Source organism: Lissotriton helveticus, chromosome 6, assembly GCF_964261635.1.
Source record: "Lissotriton helveticus chromosome 6, aLisHel1.1, whole genome shotgun sequence".
NCBI lineage: Eukaryota > Metazoa > Chordata > Amphibia > Caudata > Salamandridae > Lissotriton > Lissotriton helveticus.
In genome coordinates, this window is record NC_136067.1 from 69,050,624 (window position 1) to 69,070,477 (window position 19,854).

The 19,854-nt window shown below is 48.5% G+C and overlaps 1 protein-coding gene across 1 annotated transcript in view; it reads right to left on the bottom strand.

Annotated features, from left to right (window-relative positions):
* Nucleotides 1-19,854, bottom strand: part of CMTR1 (cap methyltransferase 1) — a 650,563-nt gene that overhangs the window by 218,049 nt on the left and 412,660 nt on the right. Inside the window, exon 18 of the mRNA XM_078647373.1 lies at nt 2,769-2,891. Within this exon, the coding sequence (XP_078503499.1) occupies nt 2,769-2,891 (123 nt within the window). The remainder of the gene's footprint in view (nt 1-2,768; nt 2,892-19,854) is intronic.

Genomic DNA, 19,854 nt, shown 5'->3' on the forward strand with positions numbered 1-19,854 from the left:
TGGATCCCAAAGGGTACATAGAGTGTCCTTGAGTGGGGAGAACATTGAGCCTTTGACCAACTGGCGTCCTACCATGGAGAAGCATATTTAGTGGCCAAAACAATCAATGGAGTGGAGGTGAAGGATCACACACAGGTGCCAGTATAACCATTGACATGGTTAACTGGATTCCCCAGATCAGATCTTACCTGAGGAAGTGTACAAGATTGTCAACGCTGACAGTGTTACAAAGTAACACCCTATGGCTGTTGCTGACTGAGTGGGGAGGATTTACTGGCGCACAGAATGTAGATGTGTCCCCTGCTACACCAGTGGATTGTTTGCTGAGCAATGACTTAGAAACATCTGATTGGGCACAAGCGGAGAGGAAGACACACACAGCCATGCTGGGTCAACCGGGATGGGTGTGTGTCACAACCAGAGCACAGAAGGCCCTGAGAGAGAGTCAAGGATCCTGGGGCCTGATACTATGGATCAGGTCCATAAAGCAACAAGCATTTGCAATGCAATAGGTCTCGCATTTGTGAGAGTTTAAGCTATTGGCATTGTAAATGGTAACGCCTTTTATTTATGTTTTAAAAATAAACACTTAAATAAAAGGCATTGTCATTTACAATGCCAATAGCTCAAACTCTCACAAATGCGAGACCTATTGCATTGCAAATGCTTGTTTTTCTATGGCTTGTGCTCTGGCCCTATGGCACGCAATCAAGCCATTTAAAAAAAAAGAAATGTGCTTGAATACTTTTCTGAAGGTTTGCAGAACTGCAGGAAATCGAGCATTGTTCCGACAGTCCTGGAACACTGACGAAGCCCCCGGGCTCCCCTACCGCTGCGCCTCCTGTACAGTTAGAGCTGCGCGCGCTCTGTACCCAGCGGGAGCTCGCCCTGCCTTCAGCTGTTGTTGCTGGCACGCGCCCTCTAGTGGCAATGTTTGTGGGAGAAGAGCTTGCACACGGCTGACGTCAGCGGCGCGGCCGCCTGGGCTTGGAGGCTGCTGGAGTGCGAGACGGGCGCGCGGGCAAAGAGTTGCTGGCGGAGCAAGGAGTTGTGCGGGGGGCACGCGGGCAGCCGAGAGGGAGCCGGAGCCTCAGGAGGACACACGGATGGAAAGACGGGGCGCAGGGGGGCAGGGGCGCCTCCCGCTGCTGCCAGCAGCCATGGCGCGGGAGCTAGCTGCGATCCTCGGGACTTTACTTGGACTTGTGGCTGCGGTGCGGGAACGCGAGACCTACCCAGGTAAGGAGAGCTGCGACCCCTGCAGATGGGAAAGATCTGGGTGCTGGGGGGCAGTCAGACCCCTTGTCTGTTGTGCTTTTGGTTGATGGTCGCCGGTGCAGCAGAGAACCGGTGGCATGGGCGTCACCTGCCCCTGTGGTGCTGACAGTGCCCCAGCCAAGCTAAGGGGGTGCACATGGACAGAGGGCATCTGTAGTTTAAGGGGAGTGTGTTCACGTAGAGGCCCGTGGGGTGGGGGCGAGCCCTTCTCAATCAGTGCATGCAATAGTGTGCGGACTTGGCAAACTCCTCACCTGTGACTCAGGAGCTCTCTGGCAGCAGGTGCCCTGGCACGGCACATGGTGTCAGCAGCAACTTCAGGGTGGCGCCCAAGGCTGCCCTTTGCCTCGCCCGAAACTGACCCCATGTCCCCCCTCTGGTCTGTAACAGGATTTTTCTATGCTTCCATTCCTGTCCAACGATGGTGCGAGTTCACAAAAGTGAAAGTAACACTGCGTGCTGACTTGCCTCCCAAGGGGGACAGGAGATGTGCGCGGCGCGTTCACATTTCCAGTCCGGCCGGCCTGCAGCCTGCACGTGCCCATCTCCGGTCTCCCTTATGAGCCCTTGAAAGCCTAGTCGACAACAATAGGTCTCGCTGGCGACAGCGCTTCGCGCTGCATCGCCAGGTGCGAGACCTAAAAAGGAGGGGGAAGAAGGCTGCAACCCAGCCTCCAAAGGTCCACAGGTCCAGAGAGAGCCCATCTCTCAGGGGAAGGCCTGGTGCCTGAAAGAGAGTAGACCCCTGGATCTGCCAGAACTCCAAGAGGCAGGGGGCCCTCCAGGGAGGACCTGAGCAATGGACAAAGGACCTGTCCCATTCTAGGAGACCTGTGACAGTTAGCTGTTAAATAGGCACAAGGGGATGCCAGTAGGAACCATAAAGTATACTGGGAGATGGGCTCCGGTACAGCAAGCGAAGGGACCCGAACCCAGGGGCATCCAGGAGCCTGGTGGACCCTCAACCACGAAGGGAGTTTCTCCTTAACTTAGCCCTGCTATCTCCTTTGCTGGGCACCTAGGGCAGTACCAAGACATGGGAAAGGCTAGTCAACCAATTCCACTGGCCCCATATGTCTGAGAAGGTCAAAGAGCTTTGTCGCTCCTGTGTGAACTGCCAAGCTAGAGGCAAGGCAGGAGGCAAGCCAAAGGCTCCCCAGTGGTGGGGACACATTTTGAGGTTAAGGGATAGATATTGTTGGTTCCTCCTTTTCAAAACAAAATCATGTAGACTCATGAAACAAATGATTTAATTCACTGGCCAATTATCATATCTCATTGTATCGTAGTACTGATTCCTTAAATCAAAAACTGCTGTTTAAAATGTACAAAGAAAAAAAGTAAAATAAACACTATATAAATGTTACTTGGCAATTTGTGACATTCATTTTCTTAATGATTGTTATTTTACTTAGTGTTTATCTCCAAATGTTAAAAAAAAAAAAGATTTTAAATATCACATTGCTACCTTTGAGAAGGGTACATCTTACCTCTCCTTTAAGCTCATTAACTATTTCCACAGATAGGAGAGTTTCCCTTGGCAACTCAGTCTTCAGGTCCACTTTTGTCCAACGATCAGTGGGCCGTCCGTCCCATGTGTATATCTGTGATTTCTGCCAGGACAGAAAACAAACAATGATGGTCTGGAAACTAAAGATTGCCACTTTAGTTAGGATATGTATTAAAGTGTTCAATACAGCTAGGATTTTACCATTACTCCAAGGATGAGAAACATAAAAACTTTACAGCAAAAAAGGTCCAAACTGCAAGCATACACTCTGATTCTGCAAGCACCCCACACATTTTCGACAACATCAGGTGGACACTCTCTTATATGGCTGCAAAAAACTGGAATCAACTCCCTCTGTCCTTACGATCTGTGAGCACGTTCTCAGAATTAAAAAAGAAGCTCAAAACCTGTTTTTTAATGGTCTAACTTGACAGCGCAGCAGACGCCAGAAAATTATGTGAGCGTCACTGTCAGAAAATGCCCCAATTTGTATTGTCACCCCCAAGGTTTGGGTTTGATGCTGCTGGTTTTTCGACTCAAAGTGCACTGAGGCTTCCTAACTGGACCTCAGTGACAGAAAACTGACCCCAGAACATGCATGTTACATGGCCTATACCCTAAAGGCATAGCCTGTAGCAGCAATGGTTGCGTCACCCTGGATGTGCTATAGGTAAACTGAGTCTCCCCGTCTACCTTTGCAGACTGAATGAGCAGAATTAAACTGGCAGCCTGGCTTTGCCATTTAAACCAATGGCAAAGTCAAACTTCCATCAGTAATATGGATAAAGCACCCCATGGCAGGCCTACCGCCCCTTAAGGCAAGGCGCAGCATATTTTACAAGTAAAACAAGTATTTTACCTGTTCTGGTAGCAAAATTGTGAAACTGCTGATTTTACTGAGGATCGACTTGGTCGCACCATTGGCGTATACAGGCTTACCCACTGACCCCTTAGCTGTGCTAACTCTTGAACGGTGCAACCAAAGTTGATACTCCACGGTATCAAACAGTTCATTCACTACATTAAGGTTGACTCAAATAAAAATGTATGTAACAAGTAACAGTGTGCTAGAGGGGCATGGCCAAGACACCAAACATAGTGGATGTGTGAGCGTAACTCCGTCCCGGCCAGCAAAATATCCTGTACCAGCGACGACAAACGGTGGCCCAGAGCAACCTATTTGACCACTCTGCAGTGCCTGGAAGTGTGGGGAACACAGCCCAGTGCCAATTGCTACCGAGGCAGCCGGTACGCAGAAGGCGAGCGAGACGTGACCCCGACACGCATGGAGGAGTGAAACGAGCAGGCTGCTCGACGATACCTGCGGCCTGGTTGCGGGGTGCACTGTCGCTCCACATGGCAGAGGTGGCTGCTGTCTCGCAGCTGAGGACCCTCCCGACGGTATACAAGTGTGACTGCTGAGATTGAGACTGGGGATATGGCAGAGGCCTGTGGAGTGCCAGAGCTGCGGACAGAGAAGCCTGACAAGGCCCCAGAAGGTGGCGCAGCAGACCCAGACCGAAGCCACAGAGCAGCCCACCAACCACAGTGCCGGGAATACGGCCCAGGACACAGCAGCGCCTCGCCCTGGCCTGAGGGGTGACTCAAGTGCAATAAAGAGGCTGAGGGGAACTGTCGAGACCCTGAAATTGCTGAAAATTTGGTTCGAGCTGTGACCAGACTCTCAAAGCGGTGCCTAACAGACAGGAGACAAAAAAGAAGGGCCCTGAGAGCAAAAAGGGTAGGCGAGGCAGTGGAGGAGCTGTGCCGGTTGGATTCCCCCGCACACTAAAACCAGGGGGAGATCACAGATGCGATAAGTGACTGAGGACTTGTGGCCATGCGGAGGAAAGAGATGCCAAGTGGCCCTGCCTTAGCTACCAGCAACCTCACAGACCCCAAAAGCCAGTGCTAGAACGGCCCTGCCAAGAGCAAAAGAACAAGCGGATATTGAGACCCAGAGGCCTACGGTTACATAATCACGGAAGCAGTGTCAAGGATCAGAACCGGGTTGTATCATATAGGACAAGGAATGTCCAAGACTTGACCGGGAGAGGGATACCAGGCAATTTCAGGATACCCACAAACTATTTGTAGGCTGCATATGAGGCGGAGACAATCACGCGCCGGCATTAGTCATTACACTGCCTGACTAATGCCAGCGCGGATCCGTAATTATGTAACTGAGTCCTGATGATGGCCTAACTTTCCTACTGGCCTGGCACGCCGTCGACTTCCACAGCGGAATTCCTGGCGCCTTTCCATTATGGATGACCTGCCTTATTCCTTGTATTCATGAAGCATTGTTTGGGTGTCTCGAACTGTGTGAAGACTTTTAAGTTTACTTACCGTTTGTTTTGCGCCCACCACAATCGCTGTATATACCCCACTCATGTGTCACTTGTGTCTTCACCAGAATTTCACGAGCACTTGCACACTCTATATTGTTGGTTACATGTCATTTAATATAACACAGTGCTTCCTCTTCATGTGATTGTACATATGCATTACAATATGTCTAACATGATTAACATTTGAAATACACTGCATTTCTGATGAAATCTGTCTCCTTGGCTTCCTTCCCTCTTCATCTATTCCAATGTGAACTAATTGTACCCAGTATACTTGTTCGCCAAATAACACCCTTGCTTGTGACACTGTTGTTTGTTACACATTACTGCCCTAGTCTCCATGAGGTTTAAGGGTTACCTCCTGTAGTCCGATACTTTTTTCAGGTCGCAATATCTGGCACAAGGGGTTTATTTGAGGACAGGATGCCTAAGCCGAAGCCGAAGCAGAAACCGGGGGCACTAGGGTTCTCTAGTAGGAGACTAGAGAACCTTTGCCTGCAGGACAAGAAAGAGTGGGGCGGTGAGACCACTGGCGAGGATGACTCCCTACACTCGCACCTGGACAGGGTATTGGCTGCCATAGCCGATACCAAAAACCACTACAGCAGAATATTGGGGCTGTCTTGGTGGGCCTGGGACTATTGCAGGCAGAACTTCGGAAGCTGGCAGATCGAGTCCGTGAAACTGAATCTGCATTAACCGAGCTGAAACCAGAACAAAGGTCACACACTGCTCAGCTCGATTAACTCTCTACTAGAGTGGCAACCTTCGAACAACAGGCCGAAGACACAAACTGCAGGATGAACCTCAGACTCAAAGGAATAATGGAACAAGCAGAATGGTTCACCATGGTCGAATTTTGGGAAAAATGGCGCGCTCCATCGTGCTCCGGGAACTCCTTTCTCAATTCTTTTCCCTGGATGGAGCACACAGGGTACCGGGTTGCTCGCCTGCCCCATGGGGATCTCCTTGACCTGTAATCACCAGGCTTCTCCATTTTAAAGACTGAGACACAATCCTACAGCACTCCCGTACATATGGCCTGTAAGTGATTGAAAATAGTAGTGTCAATATTCCCGAACTTTACCGCTAAGGTGCAGGCCAAGCGGGCATCGTTTCTCGAAGCTAAAAAAGCTCTTCGGGAAGCATGGATACAATACTCATTAATATTCTTGGCAAGGCTTAAAATCATGCTGGATGGCGCCTCACACTTTTGCAAAACCCCGGCGGAGGTTTGGACCTGGATGGAAGCATACAAGGAGGGCACGCCGCTGCCTAAGAGGACCCTGTGATCAGACACAGGGCTACAGCCATGCAGATAAAGACTGAAGCGTAGTCAAAAGATAGCTCCAACACTAAAGCCCACAGCATCACAAACTTACCAGGACAGACAAGCTGCGCTGCAAGCAGTAGTGCAAATCATCTCGCCCCTGCACCAGGGTGAAACCTCAGAGGCATCGGCTGGATCTGCCGATACATCCGCTGAATATGGGGATTCCCTCGAAACAGATCTCCTACTGCCGATGCTCACTCCACGATCTGCGGATGACATTGCCTAGCTGAGGCAGACCTCCAGGGCACCCCCTGAACTGGCATATATTTCACGCCATCCAAGAATCCACTCCGCAACAGAGAAAAGACCATGGTCGGACCCAATTGTGGGGGCGCCACAGACTATGGATATGAACTCAGGAATTTGAATCGCTGTTTGGGAGTAAAACCACATGGTTGAGCCAGGACGAGGCGCTCCTGGCCCACCTAAACTCTGCATCAACCCCCCGCCAGAATGCCACGCCTATCGGTTTGGAGGCAGCATTCTGACTCTCTATATTGTTTGGTTCGCAGGTTCGGGCGGCTAGCGGTTGCGCTGTTGCCCTCGGGTTGGGCTTTCTAAAGTTTGCACAAGCGTTCAAGTGGCAAGGCATAGGTAAAGCCGGGCATGGCAGGCAGCCCACTAGACCAGGAACACATGGAAGGTGCAAACGTAGGCCCTAGAGGATAAAGTTCCTTACTTAGAACGTTAGAGGCATGGGCTCACCAGCGAAACTCCATAACATACTCCGCTACATTATGCGCAGGGGAGCACAGATAGTCATGCTCCAAGAAATCCACTTGACCCTAAAAGAGGGACAACGTCTCCCGCAAGGATGGAGTGGCCACCTGTTTGCCACGTCATACTCTGCTTTCTCCTGTGGTACAATCAGCAATCTGAAACATCATCTTCACTGCTAGGTATTATCCTATGTATGCAGAAGACATTACAAGGAACTCTGGAGACTTGTGATTGTCAGCTGTAATCAAGTTTCTCAGTTTAAACATCTGAAGGAGATGCATTCTGAATTATGTAAAATTAATACCTGCATTCCAACAGTAACGGGTCCAGTGGAGGGAAATGTTCCATGAGCATGAGTGAATTATGCAGTTTCAATAAATGATAGGAGTGTTCAGCAGGGCCCTGATAGGTCCCAGAGTTCGATTTAGATCTCTATGGGAAAGAGTTTGAGGGATGATTGCCTGACCTTCCGAACTACCAGCGGAATGAGTGGGAGGGGGAAAAGCGTAGGCAAATATCCCTGACCAGTTCATCCATAGGACATTGCCTTTGGAGAGCGGGTGTGGAAACCTGGAGGCAAAGCTTGGGCATTTTGCATTTTGATCTGTGGGGAAGAGGTCTAGCTGAGGAAAGCCCCATTCCTGAAAGTAGGAAGGGAGGATTAGGGGATGAAGTTTCCACTCATGGATTTGCTGTCTGTCTGCTGAGAAGGTATGCAATTTGATTGTTTACTCCTGGAAGGTGTTCTGCTAGGTGATACATTTTGTGATGTATGGCCCATTTTCAAATGGCTTGTGCTAGGCGTGACAGTTGGAGAGAATGTTTTCCCCCTGTTTTTGTATGTCATGTTGTCTGTGCGGACTAGGACAGTTTTGCCTACTAGGTGAGTTTGGAAGTTGCTGAGCGCTAGAAACACAGCTAGTAGCTTTAGGTGATTGATATGAAGGCTCCTGTACTTTAAAGTCCATAATCCTTGGATTATGTGACTTTGTAGGTGAGCGCCCCAACCAGTGAGCGATGCGTCTGCTGTTAGCACTATCTGTGGAGCAGGGCAGAGAAAGGGCCGCCCTTTGGATACATTTTGTAGGTTCCACCACTGCAGAGAGCGATGGGTGCGGCCATCTACCAACATCAGATCGGTTACTTAACCCTGCAACTGTTTCCACTGACTTGCTAAGCATTCTTGAAGGGGACGCATGTGAAGTCTTGTGTGGGGACCAATTGTAACGCAAGACGCCATCATAATAATAATAATAATCAAGTTTATAAAGCGCCTGGTTACACTAGGAAACAGTGTGTCCCCGCGCTGTGAAGAACAGATACCAAGCAGGATCCCCGACAGTCGGGTAACAAATAGGGGCAAACAGAGAGCCTCATACTATTTCGGGAAGAGGTAGGTTTTCAATTTCTGACGGAACCTCATCTAAGATGGTTCCATACGGAACTTAATCGGTAGAGCATTCCATTGTTTACTGGCCAGATATCTGAAAGATCGACCGCCCATCCGTGCTCGGTGGATACGAGGGACCTGGAAGAGCATACTTCCTAGGGACCTCAAATGCCGCTTGGGCTGGTGCGCGGTCAATAGTTTTTGAAGATAGATAGGCCCCTTTCCCTGCGCGATGCGATGGGCCATGCACATCGTTTTAAACACAATGCGCTCGCGGACGGGGAGCCAGTGCAGCGTAGCAAGAGCACGGCTCCCCGAAGCCTTCTTGAAGAGATTCAGTGCCATCCTGGCTGTCGTGTTCTGTACGGTGCAGTCCTTTTTTGCTCAGGCCCATATACAATGAATTCCCGTAGTCTAAGTGAGGAGCAACAAGAGTGTGAATCAGTGTTTTCCTGCCGGTAGCGGGAGTAAGTCCAGGGTTTTGAGCAGGCTTTTTAAGATGCCATAGCATTTGCCGGCAACCCCTCTGGTGTTGTGTTCGAAGGACAGGTTAACATCTAATCTAACCCCCAAGTTTTTCACCTGCTCCGAGGGGTTAGGGGTGATTCCAGTTCAGGTGGCCACCACGCAGAGGACCAAATGGAAGGTGCTTTCCCCATCACTAAGAGCTCGGTTTTACTCGCGTTGAGGCGCAAGCAGTTGTTATTCACCCAGCCTGCCAGTTCCCCTAAACAGGCAGAGAAATTCGCTCCAGCCTCCTCTGGGGGCTGGGACAGTGTCACCACCAATTGGGTGTCATCAGCGTAGGACACTATCTCCACCCCATAGGCTTCCACTATCTTAGCAAGGGGTTCCATATGCAGATTGAATAGTGTAGGGCTCAAGAAAGAGCCCTGTGGAACCCCTTGCCTTAATGATTGTACCTCCGATTTAAAGGGTGTCGCAGTGGACTTGAAATCTTCTATCTGCGAGAAACGAGCACAGCCACTCATGAGCCGGCCCACCAATCCCCGCCTCCCTGAGGCAGGAGAGTAGTATGGGATGTGAGATGGTGTCGAATGTCGCGCTAAGATCTAATAGCAGCAGCGCGGCCGTCCGCCCTTCATCCACTCTCCCGCGCAACAGTTCCGTTGAGAATAGCAGAGCCGATTCCGTGGAGTGGTTCGCCCTAAAGCCTGACTGTGAGGGGTGAAGGAGTTGGCCCTCTTCCATATATTTCACCATCTGTGCATTCACAATTTTCTCCACCACTTTAGCACAAAAGGGTAAAAGTGAAATGGGGCGGAAATTGTCCAAATGGGCCAGATTAAGGTTGGCTTTTTTTTTTATTGGGATGCCCTGCGCTGTTTTCCAGACCTGTGGCACATACCTGGCTTTGAAGGACAGCTCTGCCTGATGACTTATATGATTTATGAGGAGCTCAACCAGATTCTTAAAAATCTTGGGTTGAGCCGCATCTTTAGGAGAACCTGACTGGATACTGCGGACTATCTTCATCAATTCAGGGTTATCAGGGACTACGAACTGGTTAAGGCAGGAATTACCCCTCAGTCTCACTTCCCTGGTTTGTTCTATGGGCAGCACTTCTGCTCCCATTGGGAAAGACTTATATATGGTTTCTACCTTATGGACAAAAAAGTCCGCAATCGCCTCACAGGTCTTTGTGGAGTAGACATCCGGAGCTAGAGTCCCCTCAAGTGATGTAAGCTCCTTGTATATAGAGAAGCGCTCCTTGGTTGAGCTCTCCGCTGCCTCAATTCTTTTATTCTTTTATTCAGAAATTCTCTTTTAGTCCTCCTTACCATGCAATGGTACTCTTTTATACTATTCTTATATTCTAGTTTTGCTGTTTCCTCATATTGTTTGCGCCAAGTGCGCTCTAAGCCTTTGCACGCAGATTTGGCAGCTCTTAAATCAGCGTTAAACCACTGTGCCGACTTAGAGCACCTCGCCGGGGCTTTGATCGTCCACAGCGACGTTATGTCTGAGGCCCCAGTCAACCAGCTCTCATATTCCTTCCATGCCTCGTCCAGATTGTCTCTCAACGGGGGGCGGCCTAACCTCAAAGCAAGTTCTAAGCCAGCCTGATTGAGTTCCCCCCACTGCCTGCGCTTATATGCCATTGGTTTAACTTGCGGGAGCTTTTTAGACAGGCCAGATATAGAGAACTGGACCAGGAAATGGTCTGACCATACTACCTGGCTCGGGGGCTGGACCTCCACTCCCTCCCAGTTAGCAAAAATCGGATCAAGGAAGTGACCCGCCAGATGGGTGGGCATCCAGGATTGGAGTTTCAACTTGAATAATTCCAGTGAGGTGATCACCCCTCGGGCTTCCCTATTACCTTCCTCCTCCAGGTGAAGGTTAAGGTCGCCCAAGATTAAAAGCCTATTATAGCGCTAAGCCGGTTGCGCGACCACCTCCATTAAGCTCTCTACAAATTGCGAGGACACCCCAGGTGGGCGATAAATCAAGTACCCATTTATAGTCAAATTAGACCCATATTTAATTGAGAAGGCACCTGCTTCACTGTTCTTAATAGTAGCTGCTTCCAGGGTACACATTAACTCTAATTTATGCACCACTGCGATCCCCCCTCCCCGTTGCATGTCACAATCAAGCCTTATCATGCCATATTCGTGGGGGAGTGCTTCCAAGATATCAGGTGCAGACTCCACATCTAACCAGGTCTTGATAAGAAAGAGTACATCTGGCTGTTGGTCCCTAGAAGATCATAGATTTCAAGTTTGTGTTTCCTTAGGGAGCGACAGTTAATCTGTATCATAGTCAGTGTCTCCCCCTTATACTCGTGTCCCGTTCTTTCCCTAGGGTTATATAGGCAGACCTTGCATTTCTGGGGCATCCTTTCCGCCCGCATTTCGTGCTTACAGACCTCATCTATGGGTGGACAGAGCTGTTCTAGCTGTTCTTTAGAATATTTTATACTTAAGGGGCAATCAGGGGGTATTTGAGCAGGGGTTTGGGCCACAGGCCCCGTCCGGCCACGGACGGGGGCAGACAGGCTTGCCTTTGGCGCGCCACCGGCGCATCCGCTGCGCGGCCGCTGTCCATTCTGCATTAATGCATCATGCCTAGCAGTTAAGACTCTTGCTGGCAATGATTGGTTGGGCAGAAATTGAGTGAGAAGGGACTGAACACTGTGAATCCTGGCTATATTGGGAGAGGCTAGAGCTTTTTGAGTGTTTATTGTGGTTCCCAGATAAGTTTGCGTGTTGGAAGGCTGTAGATGAGACTTCAACGCATTTACTGTAAACCCTAGTTGTTGAAGTAAGTGAATAGTGGTTCGAGTGTGTTGAAGATACATTTGGTAAGTACTGGCTTTGGCTTTGATGAGCCAGTTGTCCAGGTATGGGAAGACATGGATGTGTTGCCTTCTCAGATGTACTGCGACTACTGCCAGACATTTGGTAAATACCCTGGGAGCAGTGGTGACTCCAAAACGGTAGCACTTTAAATTGGTAATGGTGATCCACTACCATGAATCTGAGGTATTTGCAATGAGCGGGGTGAATTGGAATGTGGAAATATGTGTCTTTTAAGTCTAGAGTAGACATACAATCGCCCTGCTGTAGAAGCTGGAGCACTTGTTGAAGTGCAACCATGTGAGAATGGCCTTACAGTATGTAAAGGTTTAGTTCTCGGAGATCCAGAATAGGTCTCAAGGAGCCGTCTTTTTTGGGATTGCAGAAGTACAGGGAGTACACACCTGTCCCTTGATGTTGTAATGACATAGGTTCTATGGCTCCTTTGGAGAGGAGAGACTGCACTTCTTGTTGAAGTAGATGTAAATGTTCTGGTGACATTTTGTGAGAATGTGGTGGTACCTTTGGAGGATTGTTGGTAAGCTCCAGGCAATAACCTTGTTGGATAATTCCTAACGCCCATTTGTCTGTTGTGATAGATTGCCAAATGGAGAGGAATTGTAGAAGACGTCCCCAGATAGGTGTTAAATGATATGGGGAAGTGTAGGTAAGTCACTGCTTGTTGGGGAAGTGGGAATTATGCAGTGCAGAGCCCTTGGATCGACCTTTGTTATTGTTACCTCTAGATCCTCCTCTAAAGAAGCCCTTTATAGAGGAATATTGATTGTTGCCCTTGTAAGAGGTGGCAGTTTTGTCCAAGGACATGATTTTTGACCCCCAGGGTATAAGGATCGATGAAAGGAGCCCCATTTAGAGGGAGACTGCTTGGCTCCCAAAGATTTGGCTACTTCTGTGTCTTTTTTCATTTTTCATCTACTTCGGGCCTAAAGAGATGTTCCTTGTTAAAAGGAACATTTAGGATAGACTGTTGCACTTCTGGTTTAAAACCAGAAATCCTCAACCATGCGTGTCTTCTTAGTAACACACTAGTGTTGATTTCTCTAGCTGCGATGTCTGCAGCATCTAAAGCGCATCTTTTTGAGGAATTGGAAATAAGCTTTCCTTCCTAAACTAAATCTTGGGCTTTTGCCTTGTGTTCATCTGGGAGGTGTTGTATCAACTGCTCCATTTTATCCCAGTGTGCCCTATCATATCTAGCTAACAGGGGCCCGAGTGTTGGCAATGCGCCAATGATTTGCTGCTTGGGCAGCTACCCGTTTACCAGAGGCGTCTAAAAGTGTTGACACTTCGTCTGGAGGGGGAGCATCACCTGTAGTCTGTGAATTGGCCCGGTTACGGGCAATGGAGACTATCAAAGAGTCAAGAGGTAGTTGACATTTAATAACAACTGGATCTGAGGGAGCAGCCTTATATTTTTTTATCAATCCTCGGTGTGAGAATGCAAGCCCGAACTGGATCTCTAAAGATGTCATCGGCATTTCTCATCATGCCTTTAAGCACAGGCGGAATGTGATCTATTGGGATAATATTGTCCCCCATCATCATCATCAGGTGGTGGTGGAGAGTTAGTTGGAGTAATTAGTAAACGACCTAAAGGTGGAGAGGTTGGTGTAGGGGTATGTGGTAAAAAAAGAGCTGGAGGAAGGTTAGTATCTACATCTATTTTCTTGAAAGGAATGAAGAAAGGTTCTTCTTCTAACTTAGGTTTGCATTTTTGAGGTGACTTAGTAAGAACATTTCCTGAATTACGATTTATATAGAGTTTCTTCTGTTTTGGGTTCGATTCGGGTGTTGGGGCATCAAAATTCGGATCCTGCCGCTTCAGAGGCACAGATTTAGATTTCGGCACTGAGGATTTCGGTGCCGGGGTGGAATCACTATACGGTGCCGAAGGAGGCTTTGACTTCGGCATCAAGGATTTTGTCCCGTAACAGTTTTTGGTTTCGAGCCTGAAGGTTTCGGCTCGGTAGTAGTCTTTGGCCGACTCGATCTCAAGGTTGAGATGTGTTGCCGTGCCGAGTTGGAGCATCGGAAACATGTTGTCGGTGCCGGATGTGGTGTAGGACCGAAGTCTTTTGTTTCGTCTGAATTAGATTTGGGGTCAAGGGGCGTTCGGTACTCACGGTACGTTGACCTTGTGGCATCTCTTCCTTCTACTCAAAGTCCGATTGTGGGATGGAAGCATGTTCCTCTTGTTCTTCCTCCTCGGTCCCTTATGCGTCAAATTGTTGCTCGGATTCATCACTTAAGATGTCCAGAATATATTCGATGTTTTGACTCTGCATCTCGCTACAACAAGCCCGACCATCTCAGAGAGTTTTCTTCGATCGGAAAGATCGGCACGCGTTGCAGTCTTCTTTGAGCTCTGGAGACAAGCACAAGTTGCACACTGCTTGTGAGTCGGTGAGCGGATACTTCACGTGGCACAGAGGACAGAATTTGAATGGAGTCTGTCCAACGACTGCGAGGTGGACCGACACGGTTAGGCCGGACGGCCTTCCCGAAGATCTTCGATCGAAATAGAGGTTTTTACCTCGACTGATACGATATGCGGAGAGGTGGGATAAGCGTTTGGAAGAAAACCGACGCGGGTAGAGTGGTTTGCACACCGAGGGGAACCCAAAGAAACAGTCTTGGAGCGCAGTAATACATATCCAAACCTGATGGCGGAAAAAACAATCCAACAATGGAGTCAATGCCCATGCGCACTATCACCTAAAGGAGGAGTCACCTACCTTGTGACTGGAAAGACTTCTTCGAAAAAAACAAAGTGCAAACATCCGGACCCAGCACTAGATGGCAGGAGTACGCAAAGCAGGTGATCTACAGCTCACATGCCTCGAATATTAATTTGCCATCCTCTCCTAGCCCCCCGCTTAAGCATCGCACAGCTACGGAAACAACAACCAGCACCTACACTTAATATATGGTGGGGGAAGGTGTGGTCAATATACACCATGAAGAAACTAACAGCACTTCTTAGATAAAGAGTCCCAAAACATGAGAAAACTTGGCGCCCGTTTAGTACTTTTATAACCCGGGAACAGAGAAGGGGGGTATCCAATGTTATTGTTCAGACATCTGGAGTCTCTGAGTTGTTACGCAACTCAGAGACAAACAATCGAACAGGCACTGTAGAATCAGAGGCCGAAGGGAGATCTAAACGGAAGGCAGTATAATCAAGCCAGAGTGGGGATACCGGGGAGCACTGGGCAGGCATGAGCTTGATAATGTAAAGGGCAGATGCAGCTCACGGTCAGTAATTTGCTTAAATATGTAAATTTTTTACAGCAAATATGAATGTGTTGACATTGCTTAGTCCAGATGACTTTTCTGGGTTCTTCTTGGAGGTATGTTCAGTTAGTGGTGGCACTATGCATTGTAACATTTCACAAATCCCTTGTAGTACCCAGTAAGACCAAGAAAGGCTCTGACCTATGTTTAAGTCTTAGTATCTTCCCAAGCCAGAATGGTCTGGGTCTTGGGTTAAAGAGGCTGTACTTGGCCTCCACCAACTTGGTGGCCCAAGAACACTACAAAGCCTTGCCCTATCTGGCACTTACTTGCATTGATGCAGGGCCGATGCACCTCTTTGAGGTGGATCAGGTAAACCTTCCAGGTGGAGATGAACACAGATATATCATCAAGATGAGCTGCACTGAAACTCTTCAGACCTGAAATAACTTGAGTCACTAACCTCTGGAAGGTGGCAACTGCATTGTTCAACCCAATGGGCATCACTTTAAATTGAAAGTGCCCTTGAGGTGTGGAAAAAGCAGAACTCTCCCTAGCTCCTGGGGTGAGGGCTATTTATCAATATCTGATGTCAGGTTAAAGGTACTCCGATATCTCTCTGCCCCCAACCTATCAAGGAGTGCATCATCTCTCAGTATGGAGTGGGCATCAGTCTTGGTGACTCCATTGATACCCCTGTAGTCCACACAGAATCTCATCTCAGGTTTGCCGCCTTAGGGGTTGGGCTTAGTCACCAATACCGCTGGGCTTGCCCATGGACTACTGGAGGGCTTGGTCTCCCAACTCCCACATCTTGGTAACCTCAGTCTTGATGCTGGCCTTGACCTATTCATGGGGTGGGGGTGTGCTCCGTTCAGCTGAAAAGACAGTTCTTGAGGGTCTTCCTGAATATGTTCAGGGAGGGGGCAGGTCTGATGGGAGGCCAGCCGCGCGGCAGTGTGTAGCGCGTGTTGGGCACCTTTGAGTGGGAATTTGTGTGACAATACTTTTTAATACTTTTAAACTGCGTTTTTGCACATGATAAAAGCCTCCCTTAACTGCCATCGCCTCCCCGGTCCGTCACGGCTTTTTGGTGCCGCTTGAACAAAGGGAGACGACTCCTCCCACCACTCCCCCCATCCTGATTAAGAGGACTATAAAACTAGATGGCGGACCGGACAAGCAGCGGGCGCGCCACCAGCGCGCCGAAGGAGCGCCAAAGGCAAGCCCGTCTTCGCCCGTCCGCGTCCGGACGGGTCCAGGGGCCACAACCCCTTCCCTTTGCGCCCCTCAGATGAAACAGTTCAGCAACGAAAAATAACACTCGCTAGCCGGTCCAATACCCAGAGCATGTAAACACTAAATTATTCCTTTGAGTGATGATTACATCTGCCCAGTCTGTAATTTCCACCCTGTAATAGATCCCCATCCAGTTCCAATCAATCTACCGAAATTTAAAATACTGCTCTTAAATTTGGATCACTGCCGAAACATACAGCTGAAATATCCATTTTGCTCGAAGAGGAACAGCCAGAGATATTGTTTCTCACTGAAACACGGCTTACCCCTAGCTCTGAACCGGACATTATTCAGGCCTTACCTACCTGCTATTCTATCTCAAAGGTTGACCGAACTTCTGGGAAAGGTGGGGGGATAGCCGTCATTTATAAGCAGGGTCTAACGTGCCGGTTGACTGGCAGCCCAGTCCCGGACTGTGAGAATACAGTCTTTTCTATTGAGTTCTCGCCTGCCCTCACCTTTTCCGGCATACTCAGCCAATTTCTGTAATACTTTACCTGAACTAGCAGCCGATTTGGCCAGCTCACTTTCGAACTTTACCTTATTGGGTGATTTTAACCTTCACTTTGATGACCCTTTGCAGACCTCGGCCACTGAACTTACTAAAGACCTCTCAGTTTTTCACTTTTTTCATAAAATTACCGAACCTACCCACATAAAAGGTCATCTCTTAGACCCCGTCTTTTCAAATTCAAAAGATCTATCTGGAGGAAAGCCCATCCCGATTCCTTGGTCGGACCACCTTCTTATACCCCTCATCTGGTCCCCTCCATGTTCACCACCCCCCTCTTACTCGACCTACTCCGAGAATCGCCCTTGGTCTAAACTATCTATCGAACAATGGACATCACTACTGGAAAAAACCCTCCCAGAGCCATCTTTGGACGTAGTTATAGCCAATGATAATTTCAATCTCTGGGTAAAGAGCTCCCTAGACTAGAAACAACAAGGATCCCAATCATAAACCTTGGTATTCCACTTCTCTGCGGGGCCTAAGACAAAACTGTAAAAAAAACGAGAGAGCCTGGAGAAGAAATTTCTCCCCAGACAAGAAAAAACTTTATAGCGAGAGTATTCACCACTACAAAGCTGAAATGAGAGCTGCACAGGCAGATTACTACGGAAAGAAAATTTCAGCCACCTCCAGCTCCCCGCGGTAGATCTTTAGTATAGTTAAAACTCTTTCCAAAGTTTCCACCCCTTTAGTTAGACCCGATCCCTCAGGAGATCAGTGTGACAAGCAAGCAGAGTTTTTTGTAAATAAAATTGAAATCATCTACTCTTCCTTTTCAAGTGCTAAAATTGATTTCTCCGCTCCCTTAGTCCCTGGTAGCGCGATCTCCTTGGGTAATATTACGGCTTTGGAAATGCCTACTCTAAAAAGTCTTTTCGCCAAAGTAAAGAGCGGCTCACCCAATGATCCTGCCCTTCTAGGAAAATTAAAACTGGTAGCTGATGTGGTCCTTCCAGTGATCCTAGACCTTATTAATGCCTCTCTTTCCTCGGGAACCGTTCCCCCCATATGGAAGGAAGCAATGGTAAAGGCTCTTCTAAAGAAACCAAGCCTTGACCCTGCAAACCTAGGAAATTATCGACCAATATCGCTGCTCCCTGGAATCAGTAAAATTACGGAGAAATACTTTAACCTAATCCTATCAGCTCACCTAGAGACCAACGACCTTCTCCACCCGACCCAAACTGGTTTCCGACCACAACAGGGTACGGAGACAGCTCTTCTGTCAGTAGTGGAACAATCTAGAAAAATAATAGATGCGGGCGGCACTGCGGTGGTCCTGCTTCTTGACCTCAGCGCGGCCTTTGATACTGTAAATCATCAGATTCTGATTCAAAGGCTGTGCAACTTAGGTATCTCTGGAACAGCGTTGAAATGGCTAACCTCCTTCCTAGACAATAGATCCTTTCAAGTATTTAACAACCAAGCTACCTCCAAACGAACCTCCCTTCGTTGTGGAGTGCCGCAGGGATCTTCTTTAAGTCCTACTTTGTTTAATGTCTACACCAGTACCTTAGCAGAGGCCGTTCTACCTTTTGGAGTCCACTTAGTTATCTATGCAGACGACTCACAATTGGTGATCGGGTTCAATAAAGCGGAAAGCTTTCCTTCCTGTCTTCCCCTCTGCTTGGAGGAAACCTCAAGGTGGATGAGGGACCATGATTCTGGGCAATCAATCTCCCCACGACATCGCGGAAAGATGGCCCACCTCCATGGGTCCCCTACCCCCACCCAAAATCCAACTAAAGAGTCTGGGGTTTTGGTTGGATCGGGAATTAACATTTAAAACCCAGGCTCGGTAGACAGCAGCCGTTTGCTATGGGATCTTAAAGATGATTCAGAAGGTTCTCCCCCTTTTCCCTTTCCAGGCCAGAAAATTAACAGTTCAGGCTCTTGTACTCTCCAGGCTGGATTATGCCAATGCCCTCTATTTGGGTGCCCCGGCTTCCACCATATCCAAACTTCAAGTCACCCAAAACCGGGCGGCACGACTTCTTCTGGATATTCCAAGCCATCAATCTACCAGACCAGCTTTAAAAACTCTTCATTGGTCTCTCATCGCGGGTAAGAAAAGGAGACGTTTGGTGGAAATCAATGCGGCTGAGGCTGAGATTGTCCGCTTGAAAGAACGAGTCGCCGGTGATGCGACTGCTGAGAATCGGCATCAGCTACGCCTCAAACAAGATGAATATCACGGGCTCTCTAGGGAGTTGGCTGTAACGCAACATAATGAGGTCCAGAGATAGGGCTGGTAAGCTTATAGCGTGGCTGGAACGAGGAGATCGCGCTTCTCGGTTAGTCCCTGAGCTTGACAGTGATGGTCCAGAGCCTCTAACAGACCCTCAGTTGATCGCGGACTCCTTCGGTTGTTACTATAAAAATGTCTATTCTTCGTCAGATATACATAACGGCTCTGAACATGCTGAGATGATTAGCGATATTATTATGCCTAAGTTGTCCGATGATGACCGGAAATATATGGATTCCGTTATTACGGATGACGAAATTGGGGGAGCTATTAGGAGCATCAACTCAGGGAAGGTGACAGGCCCCAATGGTATTCCCATTGAGCTCTATAAATTGAATGCTCATAAAATTGCGCCGCATCTTAGAGCCATGTTTGTTAAAAGTATTGCTAATATTGTTGTGATTCACAAGCCAGGTAAGCCCTGTGCCTCCCCCTCTTCCTATAGACCTATCTCCTTGCTCAATGCAGAGCCCAAGATATTGGCCAAACTACTGGCGATCAGGTTGGTCAAGGTGATTTCCACCTTGGTGCACCCGGATGAGTAGGGCTTCATGCCACGCCTTAACACTGCACTTAATCTTCGACGTTTGCATGGCGTTTTGGGTAAGGCCCGTGACTTGCTACAACCCACCG